At 34.9% G+C, this 13661-nt stretch overlaps 2 protein-coding genes across 3 annotated transcripts; one reads left to right on the forward strand and one right to left on the reverse strand.

Annotated features, from left to right (window-relative positions):
• The first annotated feature begins 6847 nt into the window (after positions 1-6847).
• On the forward strand, positions 6848-10859 carry LOC120069482 (ureidoglycolate hydrolase). Of its 2 annotated transcripts, XM_039021257.1 has the most exons (12): positions 6848-7160; positions 7281-7366; positions 7919-7993; positions 8110-8238; positions 8520-8606; positions 8698-8900; positions 9033-9135; positions 9419-9510; positions 9657-9719; positions 9810-10050; positions 10441-10481; positions 10641-10859. In XM_039021257.1, exons 1-12 carry the CDS (start codon positions 6954-6956, stop codon positions 10736-10738), a joined length of 1425 nt encoding a protein of 474 aa, XP_038877185.1. In that variant the 5' UTR covers positions 6848-6953; the 3' UTR covers positions 10739-10859. The 2 variants fall into 2 exon arrangements, with proteins under 2 accessions (XP_038877185.1, XP_038877186.1); XM_039021258.1 differs by lacking the exon at positions 6848-7160 and having other exon boundaries at positions 7324-7443.
• Positions 10860-11052: 193 nt separating this feature from the next.
• On the reverse strand, positions 11053-12392 carry LOC120069484 (uncharacterized protein At2g34160-like). The gene is made up of 5 exons (XM_039021259.1): positions 11878-12392; positions 11723-11771; positions 11566-11628; positions 11406-11470; positions 11053-11303 (listed from the first exon to the last, which is right to left on the reverse strand). Exons 1-5 carry the CDS (start codon positions 12076-12078, stop codon positions 11232-11234), a joined length of 450 nt encoding a protein of 149 aa, XP_038877187.1. The 5' UTR covers positions 12079-12392; the 3' UTR covers positions 11053-11231.
• Positions 12393-13661: the final 1269 nt, after the last annotated feature.

Consider the following 13661-nt stretch of genomic DNA (forward strand, 5'->3'; position numbering starts at 1 on the left):
GGCATGTTTAGGAGTGATTTTAAAATCATCAAAAATCACTTTTTCTTTTTATTTTTAAAATCACTCAAAAACACAATTTTAATTACTCTAAATTAATTTAATTGTCAATTTTACACTTTTAAATGTAATTTTCATATCATCAAAATTAGTTTTGAAGAATTATACATGTTTCATGATGATTTTAAAAATGACAAAAGTGATTTCAACCATTTTAAAATTACTTCCAAACATAAAAGTCCACTTAAATTGATCAATCCAAAACAAAATAAATTAAAAATGATAAAACATAAAAAAAAATTAAAAAAAACCCAAAACGTAATTAAATCTTCATTCTTCCCATCTCTCTCACTATTTAAATCATGATTTACACCTCCTTCATTCCCAACTTCATTATTCAATCTTCATCTTCTACTTCTTTCCTACCGTCTACTCTAGTCACTCAACAATCACTTGACGTTATTGGATTTTTTTTTCAAGTTTTCACTCTCTTCTTGAATATATTCTAATCTAACTTAAAATATGTATTATAGCAATTAATTAAACATTATATATATATATATACACATATATCTTCAACGTATCCGTATCTTAGTATTTTAGAAATTAACGTATCGTCGTATCGTATCATATCCGTATCATGTATCCGTATCTGTGTCTGTGCTTCTTAGTTGATGACATTCTCAATTTTAAAAAAAAAAAAACTTTATGGAGTGTTTGTTTCAAGAGCTAGGCTTGGGATGGGTAGGCATCCTAAGCCTAATCCTTATTTGGGATAAGGGTTTAGGAAGGCAAGACTTCCTACCTTCTTTCTCATGGGTTTGAATAGTAAACACTATTCAAACCCATGAGTTACATTTTTTTTTCTAATTTAATTTAGGAAGTTTGTCGGCCAACTTTCGGATACCACTTCTGGAAATTGTTGTCGGCCAACTTCAACCACAACTTTTGATGACCGTCGTCGGCCACCTTCGGTCACCACTTTCAGCAACCCTGTCGACAGACTTTCGGCCACCGACTAGCCACACTTCAACCGTCATCGGCCAATTTTGACCACCAACTCCGCGCGACCACTGTCGGCCAACTCCAACAACCACCGCCCACAAATTTTTGACCACCGACTCAGGCCAAATTTCAGCTACCACCGGTCAACTTTAGAAAACGTTGATAAAAACACTTAGTATATAACAAACAAAAGAAACTTGTATATAAAAATACTTATAAGAAAGAGTTGTGAAACACATGTTTTTTCTATTTTAAGTATTTTTTTAATCAAGAGTGTTTAAATAAATAAATTTCAATTCGTTTCAAACCGGTCTCTTAATTTAATTACAATAATATTTTTTTAAATAAACTTTGTCTTTCTTCTAGTTCTTTTTTCATTTGGAGTTTTTTCTTTTTAATTATTATTATTTATTATATTTTTAAATTTTCCCTTCTTTGCTTATATGTTTCCTTTATTTTAGAAGATTTCATTTATTTTTTCTATTTCTCCTAGTTATAAATCAAACACTACAAGAAACATCCCTTATATGTTTTTTTTTCATATTATTATTATTATTATTATTATTATTATTATTATTATTATATAGACACATTTTAAATAAAAATTGAATAGAAAATAGGGCTAAAAAGTAAATTAAACTAGATTTTTGTATAATTAAATATATTTATTTAAACTATATGTATAGAAAATCTTAATTTAAATTAGTATAATAGACAAAAGTCTATATAACATTTTATTTCAAAATCTAGTAAAATCAAAATATCAAATTATTAAAACCTATAAGGCACTTACACAGATACAGATATGGAATATGGATACGATAAGATACGTTGATACGTCAATTTCTAAAAAACTAGGATACTGATACGTTAAAGATACATTTTTTCATTAAAAAAACTCTAAAATATAAGTAAATTTAATATAAAATACTAAATGTAATCCACTAAGTCTACGAAAAATCATAAAATGTCAAGTTAACAACAATAGTACAAAATACAATATAAACATTGAAATACAATACAAAAAAAAAACATTAGAGATATTGAAGTATACTAATTGTTGAAAATAGGGTTATTAACCTAGGGACATTTATGTAATTGTGTAGAGCCCTAGGGTTTTCTTGTTTATTTATACAGTATGTCCTTGTGTATTCAGTGTATCAGATAATAAGAAAAGTCTTTATGTCGTAGTTTTTCTCCCTGTACTAGGGTTTCCACATAATCTTGTTGTTCTTCTCTTCCCTTCTTTATTTTTAACATGGTATCAGAGCTAGGTGACGAAACCCTAGCCGTTATGGAAGAGAATCAACCCCAATCTTCTATGTTCAGTCCGAGGTTTTGCGTCGGCCGATCCTTCTTCCTTCACAGCCTGACCCGATGGTCCTTCCACGTTCAACGCTCGAAATCTTGAACAGCCCGGCCGACCAGCACCTGTTTCAACCATTTGTAGTTCAACCCGTTACCCAGACGATGTGAGACAACGGTTGGCTTACATACAACAGCAAATTTCTTATTTGGAAACAATGTTCAGTGCAAATTTTCAATTGGTTTATTCAAAAAATCCGGTAAACTCATTACCTATTGTGTCTAATGTTTCCTACTTATCTGGTTCGATAGGTAATTCTGTAGGATTTATCGTAGGGGAAAAATTAAATGGCCAAAATTATTTCTCCTGGTCCCAATCAATCCGGATGGCCTTGGAAGGGCGTCACAAGTTTGGATATTTTTATAGTGATGTATAGGGTCCCTCACCGGTTACTACTAGTACTTCTTTTAATTGTGATGTGTGTATCCATGCCAAGCAACATCGTGTTTCTTTCCATTCTCAGCCTTACAAACCCTCGAGTCCATTTTCTCTTGTTTATAGTGATGTATAGGGTCCCTCACCGGTTACTACTTCCACTGGAAAACGATGGTTTGTCACATTTATAGATGATCACACTCGTCTCACCTGGATTTTTCTTCTTACTGATAAATCTAAAGTGTCCTCTGTTTTCCAACAGTTTTACACAACTGTCGAAACTCAATTTAAATCAAAGATTGGGATTTTAGAAGTGATAATGGGCGAGAATTTTTTAATGCCTCCTTCAGGGATTTTCTTGTTTCTAAGGGTATTGTCCACCAGAGCTCGTGTACTTACACTTCGCAACAAAATGGAGTAGCTGAGAGTAAAAATCGGCAGCTGGTTGAAGTAGCCCGGTCTCTTATGTTATCTGCCACTCTTCCGTCATACCTCTGGGGAGATGCAGTTCTCACTGCTGCTCACCTCATTAATCGGATGCCCTCTCGTATCCTTAATCTTCATACTTCTTTAGAATTGTTTAAAGAGTCCTTTCCAACTACTTGATTGATCTTTGATGTTTCTCTTCGGGTTTTTGGTTGTGTTGCCTTTGTTCACTCCCATAGTCTAAATCGCATGAAATTTACTCCTCGTGCTTGGAAGTGTGTCTTTGTTGGATATCCACTCCATCAACGTGGATATAAGTGTTATCACCCGTCGTCTCGGAAATACTATGTCTCCATGGATGTCACCTTTCTCAAGGATCAGTCGTTTTTCCCTGTTAGTCATCTTCGGGGGGATAACATAAATGAAGAGACTAACTAGTCATCTTATGCTATTCCTTTAGAGTCAGCGTCCATTCAAACCTTGTCTAACCCTAGTGCTGAGCATGATAGTCTGGTCCTTCCTACCAATCAAGTTCCTTGGAAAACTTACTACAGGAAGAATCTCAAGAAGGAAGCAGTGTCACCTGTTGAACCAGAACTATCGGCTCTAGTGCAGGAGTCAGACCTGTCATTAGGTCTAGGTACGTATATTCCTAATGATGTTGATATATATATGGAGACTAATGAAGGCAGGCAAGACAAGGGGGAAAGTAGCAGTAATACTAAAAGAGTGATAGAAGGGGAAACTGCAGAAGATGAAATGATTGAAACTGCAGAGAATGAAATGATCCTTGCTAATGATGATGTGGAAGATACTATTGAAGTTTCTGATACACAAAAATTCAATCATGGTGAGGAGCCTGGAGAGGTGAAAGAACATGATGCATCACTTGATCTTCATATAGCCTTGAGAAAAGGTACTCGTTCATGTACTAAATACCCTATGCATAGTTACATGACGTATAGTAATCTGGCATCCGAGTTCAAAGCATTTACTACTAGCTTGGACACTGAGGTGGTTCCAAATAACATAAGTATTGCAATGAAAAAACCAGAATGGCGGTCTGCTGTTATGGAAGAAATAAAAACCCTGGAAAAGAATAGAACCTGGGAACCGGTGATTTTGTCTGAAGGGCACAAGACAGTTGGATGTAAATGAGTGTTTACTATAAAGTACAAGTCAGATAAGACAATTGACCGGTACAAGACTAGACTCGTTGCAAGAGGCTTTACTCAAACCTATGGAGTAGATTATTCTGAAACTTTTTCACCTGTGGCTAAACTTAACACGATTCGAGTGCTTTTGTCAGTTGCTGTGAATAAAGATTGGCCTCTACACCAACTTGATGTTAAAAATACGTTTTTGAATGGGGAACTTGAGGAGGAAGTCTATATGAGTCCCCCTCCCAGGTTCAAGAATTAATTCAAACATAAGGTGTGTAGATTGAGGAAGTCACTATATGGATTGAAATAGTCTCCGAGGGCCTGGTTTGACAGGTTCACAACTTTTGTGAAAGCACAGGGATATGTTCAAGGGCATTCCGATCACATTCTTTTTATAAAAAGATCAACATCAGGGAAAATAGTTGTTTTTATTGTCTATGTTGATGACATTGTTTTATCTGGGGATGATGATGTTGAGATCACGAGGCTAAAAACAAAGATGGCCAGAGAGTTTGAAATTAAAGACCTCGGGAAGCTAAGATACTTTATGGGAACGGAAGTGGCTCGCTCAAAAGAGGATATATCAGTTTCTCAACGAAAATATACTCTGGACTTGCTAAAAGAAACAGGTATGACTTGGTGTAAACCTGTTGACACACCAGTAGAATACAATGCGAAACTCGGTGATAAGAATGATAGAATTCTCGTTAATAAAAAAAGGTATCAGCAGTTAGTTGGAAAGTTGATATACTTGTCTCCAACAAGACCAGATATTTCTTATGCAGTAAATGCTGTGAGTCAGTTTATGCAAGCTCCTTGTGAGGATCATATGACAGCAGTTGAACGTATTCTTCGGTATCTGAAAGGAACTCTTGGTAAAGCCTAATGTTCAGGAAAACCGATAAACGATCTGTTGAAGCCTATACTGATTCTGACTGGGCAGGGTCTGTTATTGATAGAAAATCGATGTCTAAGTATTGTACGTTTGTTTGGGAAAATCTAGTCACCTGGAGAAGTAAGAAACAAGGAGTTGTTGCTAGAAGTAGTACTGAGGCTGAGTATTGGGCCATGAGTTTAGGGATTTGTGAAGAAATCTAGTTGAAGAAAGTATTATCAGATCTCTAGCAAGATAATGAGCTTCCAATGAAATTGTTTTGTGATAATAAAGTTTTCATCAATATTGCAAATAACCCAGTTCAACATGATAGAACTAAACACATAGAGATAGATAGACACTACATTAAGAAGAGGTTGAACAGTGGAAACATATGCATCCCTTATATTTCTTCAAACCAACAAGTTGCTGATGTACTTACAAAAGGGTTACTGAGACAAAACTTTAATTATTGTGTAAGCAAGTTAGGCCTCGTTGATATCTATGCTCCAACTTGAGGGGAGTGTTGAAAATAGGGTTATTAACCTAGGGGCATTTATGTAATTGTGTAACCCCTAGGGTTTTCTACTGTCTATTTATATAGGGTGTCCCTGTGTATTCAATGTATCAAATAATAAGAAAAGTCTTTATATCGTGGTTTTTCTCCTTGTACTAGGGTTTCCACGTAATCTTGTTGTTATTCTCTTCCCTATTCTTTATTTTTAACACTAATTAATAGAATGCAATAGATAACAAACTCATATTGATCGAGAAGAAGAAGAAGATTATTAGAAGGAGATGTATGAAGATAAACGAAAAACTTTTTTGTTGAATTGTTGAAGATATTCAAGTTGGATTATATTTTGGAGACTTTGTGGGGATTCAAGTGTGAAGATGAAGAGTAATGATTCTAGGTTTTGATCTTTTATTATTATTTTTTTCCTTTTAGTTTTGGATTGGGACAATGAACCTTTTAAATAGGCCACTTAGTTTTTTGTTAGGAAATATTTGATGAGTTGCTTATCTTTTTTCTTAAAAAAGGTCGACATAAAAATAAATACGTCAAATCACGTGTCTTTGGGAAGTATCTATATGGATTTTTTTCATCGCATAAAGTATCTATGCTTCCTAGGTTAAAACAATAAATTAAATAAAATTATTTTTAGTAAAATCCATATTCTAAAATTCAAAAAACAAATATTCTTCTAAATTTTTTAGATTATTTAAAATTTACTATATTAAAATAATTAAGATGACAAGTTTGAACTAATCTAAAATCTAAATACGGATTAAATACAATAAAATATTTTACAAACTTAAGATTTATAAATTTGCACTTAGGCTTCCTAAACCTGCATTTCAAACACAGGTTTTTAAACCAATACTTCTAAAACTTGTACTTCAAATACAGTTTTCTTAAACTTAGGTTAAACCTCTCAATCTATTCCTAGACTTGATATTTCTAGACTTAGCATTCCAAACATGCACTACAAACGCCGGCTTAAGAGCTCATGAACATATTTTAAATTAAGAGATAAGGAAACAAAATAAAAATTAGAGAATTTTAACCAAAAAAGACAAAGCATTCATCGTACCAATGAAGGCACAGTGTCATATTCACAGGAAGTATATTCGAATTGGAAAAGCGAGCGTCGAATTTGCACCATCCAGATAGCGAGTCACAGCTCACGGGCACGTTTATCCCTTCGACTCGATTCACTTTCTTTCCCCACTATCGTCACTCACAATGCTTCCTTTGCAGCAATTCATCGCCCTCCTGCTTCTCTTCATCTTCGTCTCCTCTTTTTCCGCAGCCTTAGCTCAGAATCATGAGGACCCAACAATCAGAACCATGGAAGCTTTCTCCGGATACCCTGTTCACCATCCTTCCTCTTATGTCTTCTCAAACCCCATTAGTTCTCTGTCCGTTGATTCTGATACCTTAGTGAAACAGGTACGGAAGTAAAATGGATTTCAATCCTACTGAGTTTTTAATCGGTTGTAATTATATGTTAACTTAGTGAGTCCATTTTGATGGGTTCTGATGAATTGTTTTGCGGATTTGGGTATTTAGATTGAGGAGCTTTCTACTTTCTCGGATTCACCAGCCCCATCGGTTACCAGGATTCTTTACACTGAGAAGGATGTATTGGCACGAAGGCATGGACTCTGTCTATTCAGCTAATTATGTATCTAACCCAAATATACATTTACTGTAGAGAGGACATTTCCATTAGGTGAACTCAATTTGTTGCCTCATAATTTTTTTATTTTCTAATACAAAATGGAGAATAATCTTCGGTTAACATGATCAAGTTCAATGAAAGGCATTGGTGCAATTTTGTCAATCCTTTCGCAAGTGCAGTTGATTAATGGTGTCTACTTTTATAGCTGATATGGGTGTTTTTTTAGTTACTTGGAAAATAGCATTTCATAGCATTAGATATTACGAGTCCATCTCAAAACCAATTGACAAAAAGAGGAGTAGCCCATCTATCTTATAAAAAGTGTGAAATCCCATGATTTTTCCAAATGGGATACTCAACATTATTGAATTGCCATCAAAATCCCAGAATCTCATGCTATTCTTCTCCCAAGATACTATCTGAGTTAAAGGAATGTGCTCTGTGCACTTATTTCAGAAAAGTAGAATATATAGTGATACCTTTGTTCCACTATGTGCTTTGCCCTTACTGCTTTCTCTGCTTCCAGGTTTGTCAAAAACTTAATGGGACTATCTGGTCTCTCTGTTCGAGAGGATGCCGTTGGTAACATATTTGGTAGATGGTGAGTAAATCTGCAACAGTCACCCATGTCATTTTGTAGTATCATGGATAAGATCGATGTTATCAAAGGTATTTGGTCTTATTTTTGTACGGTTGATGGACTATTTTCTTGTTTAGGGATGGCTCTGAACCAGAGCTTCCCGCAGTTGCCACAGGTTCTCATGTTGATGCAATTCCATTCTCTGGGAAGTATGATGGAGTTGTTGGTGTTTTAGGTGCTTTAGAAGCCATCAACGTCTTGAAAAGGTTAGCACTCTTGGAAAAAGTTCTCAAGGGTCTTTAAAGCTACAAGTTTTGGTTGTTACCAAGGACAAGAAAGTAGAACTTTGAACTGAGTTCTCATCCAGTCAAATTATTAAAAATGCATTGATTTCTTTTTTGTCCTCACAAACACGTAACTAAGTGCTTAAAGTTCAAAATTATTCACTGGCATTAAAGAAGAATGTGGAAAGACACTGGTAAAACAAATAATTCCAATTGTAATAATATCTTTGTAGCTTTCAAAGTGTTGAGTTAGATTTTTTCAGGTCCGGGTTTAAACCTAAGAGGTCTCTGGAAATTATCTTTTTCACCTCTGAGGAACCTACACGCTTTGGAATCAGCTGCTTGGGTAGGTGAGAATCATTACCAATCCAATCCTGTTAACTATAAATGAAGATTATATTCAAATAACAATCTTCTACTCACTCTTTCTTTGGTGGGTAGCCGCTTGTTGGCAGGGAGTGATGCACTTGCTAAAGCCTTGGAAACAACTGTTGATGGTCAGAATATATCTTTCATTGATGCTGCTAGTTCTGCTGGCTACTTAACTGATCCAGCTCAGATATCAACTGTGTTTTTAAAGAAAGGAAGTTACTCTGCTTTCCTTGAATTGCACATAGAGCAGGGTCCCATTCTGGAGGAAGAAGGTATGTCCTTTTGGTTTTAGTTCCTAAAATCATCTGATTTATCATATATGTTAAACGTCATATATGATTTATTAGTTAGATACATCTTTAGGAAATTTGAACTCTTGTGAGTGACATTAAGCTCCAATCTAGGTATATCTATAGGAGTTGTGACTGCAATTGCAGCTCCTGCTAGTCTGAAGGTGGAGTTTGAAGGCACTGGTGGTCATGCTGGTGCTGTACTGATGCCATATAGGTGATAAATCATAAGAAGATCAATATTTCTTATCCAGACTAACTATAATGCCTACACATCATTATATTAAACTGTATGTTGAAGAGTTCCCAAACCATGTGTATTATTTTTTTTTTTCTCTTTAATTCTGCATATTCTTTCGTTCATCACAAAGTCTTCAACAATCGAAGGGGTTTATTTCTTTTTTTCTTCCTGTTCACTTAGAGAAACATAAATTTTACATTAAAAGGAGAGCTATGCTATTATTTGATCAAATTGACACTGAAAATTTCAATGTAAGAAGAAATGACGCTGGACTGGCAGCAGCTGAGCTAGCACTAGCAGTTGAGAAGCATGTATTGGACTCTGGATCCATCGACACTGTGGGTACCGTTGGTAATTCTTCTTAACTAGGCGTGAACTATTCCATGTCCTAGCATACTGTATCTACCCAACCCACCTTGCAAAACATGACATTCTTAACTTTCATGTTATACTACTCATGTTGCAAAACATGAAAGTGATTAAAACTTCTTTTCAAGGTATCCTGGAGCTTCATCCTGGAGCAATCAACAGCATCCCAAGCAAATCACATCTGGAAATAGGTCGGTGTGTTGCTGTAACTCTTAATAACTCGTCATTTTAAGCCATATGATAATTGTTTATATCTTCATTTTTTCTCCTCTGATAAACAGACACCAGAGACATTGATGAAGAGCGTAGAAACACTGTGATTAAGAAGATTCATGAATCTGCCGATGAAATAGCTAAAAGGCGACAGGTCAAGCTATCAGAATTCAAAATTATTAACCAGGATCCGCCAGCACATTCTGAGAAATCAATAATAGAGGCTATGGTTTCTGCAACGAAAGATCTCAATCTCACACACAAACTGATGATTAGTAGAGCATACCATGATTCGCTGTTTATGGCCAGGTAACATAACAATTCTTTAAGTACAAAATTATTAATTTCTCAGGATCCTATAATTTGAAAAGCACATCCCTGCTAAATGATATTGATTCTGAAGGTGGGAAGTACTCTCTTAATTATTTTAGAGTTCAATTTAAACTGGTCTAGAGAAAACTAAGTAGAAGAGATTAAAATAACATAAAATAACACTCCTAGCAATTTAAAATAATACTTTGCTTCAACAGATTCACAATATGTTTAATGGTATACTTCTGTCTCCAAGCAATTCAGATTAACAATAGCTAGCAAAACTTTTGCATCATTCACTTAGATACTTAATCCCATTAGAAAAAGGTAATGTTTCTTTCTTTCAATGGAACAAATTGCTGAATTTGCATTTGCACTACCTTGCAGGGTATCCCCAATGGGTATGATATTTATTCCTTGCTATAAAGGTAATAATCTACTCTGATATCCTCTAGTAAATAGCACAAGTTCTAGATATCATTTTCGAGTTACTGGCAGACAAAACTTTTGAAAGCACCTAACCTATATGAGTCAAGCTCGTGCCATCAAGAAAATTTGTGTCTAATTTCATGCTACTGCATTTGCAGGGTACAGCCACAAGCCAGAAGAATTCGCCTCACCGAAGGATATGTCAAACGGAGTCAAGGTATTGGCCCTTACCCTTGCCAAATTGTCGCTGCAGTGATATCCTTATTCCCAATTCATGTAAAATTTGTTTTGTCTGAAATGTACTTTCTTTCAGGTCCTTAAATATATTTGTTCCTTGTGAATTAGCTTACAATAAAGTTTGGATCTTTCTCCCATTACTGAATTTGCATATGGATGCTTGGTGGGTGACTTCAGAATTAAATGATTAGTGTGTGAGTGCAACAGAGAGAGAGAGAGAGAGAAGGGATCAGTCTGTTCATCCAATTTTGTATGCAATTAGAAGTTGGTAGTTCAATTACAAAGAAAGTTTCTCTACATCCAATCCTTAAGAACCTCGTTAGGAGAAAGAAGAGGAACTCTTCTCCTTAGGTTCTATTAGGATTGAATATGCTTCGACTAAAAGATCTACAATTCACTCGATTATTCCCTAGCAAACCTCTAATTTCCCTTATAGAAACTCTGGACAAAGTAGGCAAACAAGAAGAAAAGCCAGATCCGAGAATGATACTATACTACTAACAAAACTTGTATCAAGAATCTTCACTTGTTGGAGCAGTCGAGATGTTCTTGATCTTTTCTGCATTTACCAGTGCAATCTCAATCTAGCAAAAAAGATTAAAAAAAAAAAAAACATCATTAAGCCAACGAAACATCCAAAAATTGCACAATAATCAGACATATCATCATTAGTAGTAAGTAATAACCTTAGGTTTCATAACCAGCTTATCATTTTCCCCTTTCTTCAAACTGACAGAAGATATCGTCAAGGCTGCACAAATTTCCAAATATTAGATCATGTTTAGAGAGTGCCTTATTCCCAAAAACAAATGAATATGGCCAATGGGGTTCGATAAATTTTCATACTCTTTTGAAATGCCAATCCATTCCTCTTCAGAATCTCGGCGATCGTCACTACAGTAGGTATAGCTGTATGATGAATTAATGAATGGAACTCAGCCCAGTTATGAACATCGAACTGTAAACCAATTATGAAAAAAGAAATGGATTCAAGAACTCATACCCATTCCTAATGCAGAAAGCTCAACTTCATTGTACTGCTTAATGTGCCGCTGCAACAAATGAAACATCAAATCAATCAAGATTTTGAAAGCTTAATGAAGAAGTTGATTCAACAGAAAGACGCAGAGGATCTTAAGGAAGCAAGAAAAAGAATACCTTAGAAAGATTGTAGTAGTAAAAGAACGGCTTCTTGACATTGGAAACCTGGATTTGATTCCTCTTCTTCTTGAATTCCGTCAGAACAGCAATCTCCTTAACCTCACCATCGTTGGCAACGACGAGGAGCTTTTCCTCCTCACTGCGGATTTCATTCTTAACCTCAGGGGTGCCTTCTGAGACGACCATGCCGGACTCCATTGCCTAATCTCTCTCTACAGAGTAGTGCGCAGAAGGAAGGAAAAGATTCTACTTCTAATTGTGAACTTAGGTAAAATGGAATCGAAGTGCACCCATTTATAAACAATTGTGAAGGCGAAGAATGGGCAGGAAATCAGAAACTGGCGGACGCAATGTTCGTTGCGACGGAGGCGTTTGAGCGGTTAAGGTCTCAACGGTTTCGTTAAGCAGCCGTACACCGCCAGTTACTGCGTTTTCCGGCGATGGTCCGCCCCTCGAAAAATGAAAGCGACGGAAATTAATTTTAGGATTAAATTAATTTTGAAAAATAGAATAGTTTAGATATATATATATATATATATATATATATATTTTAGACGGTTATGTTTAGCAACTTTTGGTTACAAGAGGTTTGATGCTTGTGTTGATTTATAAAAATTTCAATTTTATTTCAAATACATGATTACATATTAGTTTAGCTAAAACAGCATAGTTTAACATTTATGTCTTAGTGACCAAATGACTACGAAATTTATAGCTCAAATCTCTCGCGTATAAAATTAGTCTCTGTGTTCCTCTCTCTCATATATGAAAAAAGTTAATGGGTAATTTGAAGTATTGTTAGTAATATTAAACTAATTGAATTAGTTATATGAATTTATTACCAAAATTTTGAAAGTTTTCATTGCTTCCAACCACTTGCTCCCCACATTTAAAATTCATTATCTTTATAGTCTCTGCGGATGCAACCTCAAAATTTTAGAAATCAAACTTATAATTTAACTAAGATAATTTATATAAAAGAAGTTGAATACAATAAAATCTAAGTTGTAACACAAATATCCACATATAGTTTCATTTTTTTTTCTCGTAGAAACTAATATAGGTATATGATGACAAATTATAATTATGAGATAATAGGGGTGGAAACGGTTCGTTTCGGTTTGGTGGTCAAATCGAACCGAATCGATTTTTTTAAAATGTGAAATCGACCGGTTCGGTTCGATTTCAAATTCGATTTTGGCATTTTTAAAAAATCTATGTTATATTTTTTAATTAGAAAAGCGGTTCGGTTCGGTTCGGTTTTAAATTTGGCTTTGGTTTTAAATTTGGTTTTACTCTTTTTAAATATATATTAGTTAAAAACGGTTCGGTTCAGTTTTAAATTCGATTTTCGAAAGTGAAACCGAACCGAACCGAATTAATTCGGTTTCAAAATTTCTTCAAACCGGATCGAACCGCATGTTTCGGTTTCACTGAGTTTTCGATTTGATTCGGTTCAATTTTTAGAAACGGTTCGATTGCAATTTGAATGTTCATCCCTACGAAGTAAATATAAAATATAAGAAAATTATGAAGATTGTTTGAACGTGAGAAATGATATGGGATGATGGATTACAATTTCCATATCAAAGGGAGGGGTCCCATTGATGTTTTGTTTATGCTTTGTTTTAGATAGATTTTTTTTTTCTTTTTCCATGATTACGTTACGCCTCATTATGAAAAGTCTTTTGAAGCAAAAAGAAAAAGGGATTTCCATAAGAGCGTAAAGTGCCCTAGTTGTTGAGGTCTGTTTTTCCTATTAATCAGCTGAACATGTCTTT

The sequence above is a fragment of the Benincasa hispida genome, unplaced genomic scaffold (assembly GCF_009727055.1).
Source record: "Benincasa hispida cultivar B227 unplaced genomic scaffold, ASM972705v1 Contig425, whole genome shotgun sequence".
In the NCBI taxonomy this organism is placed as follows: domain Eukaryota; kingdom Viridiplantae; phylum Streptophyta; class Magnoliopsida; order Cucurbitales; family Cucurbitaceae; genus Benincasa; species Benincasa hispida.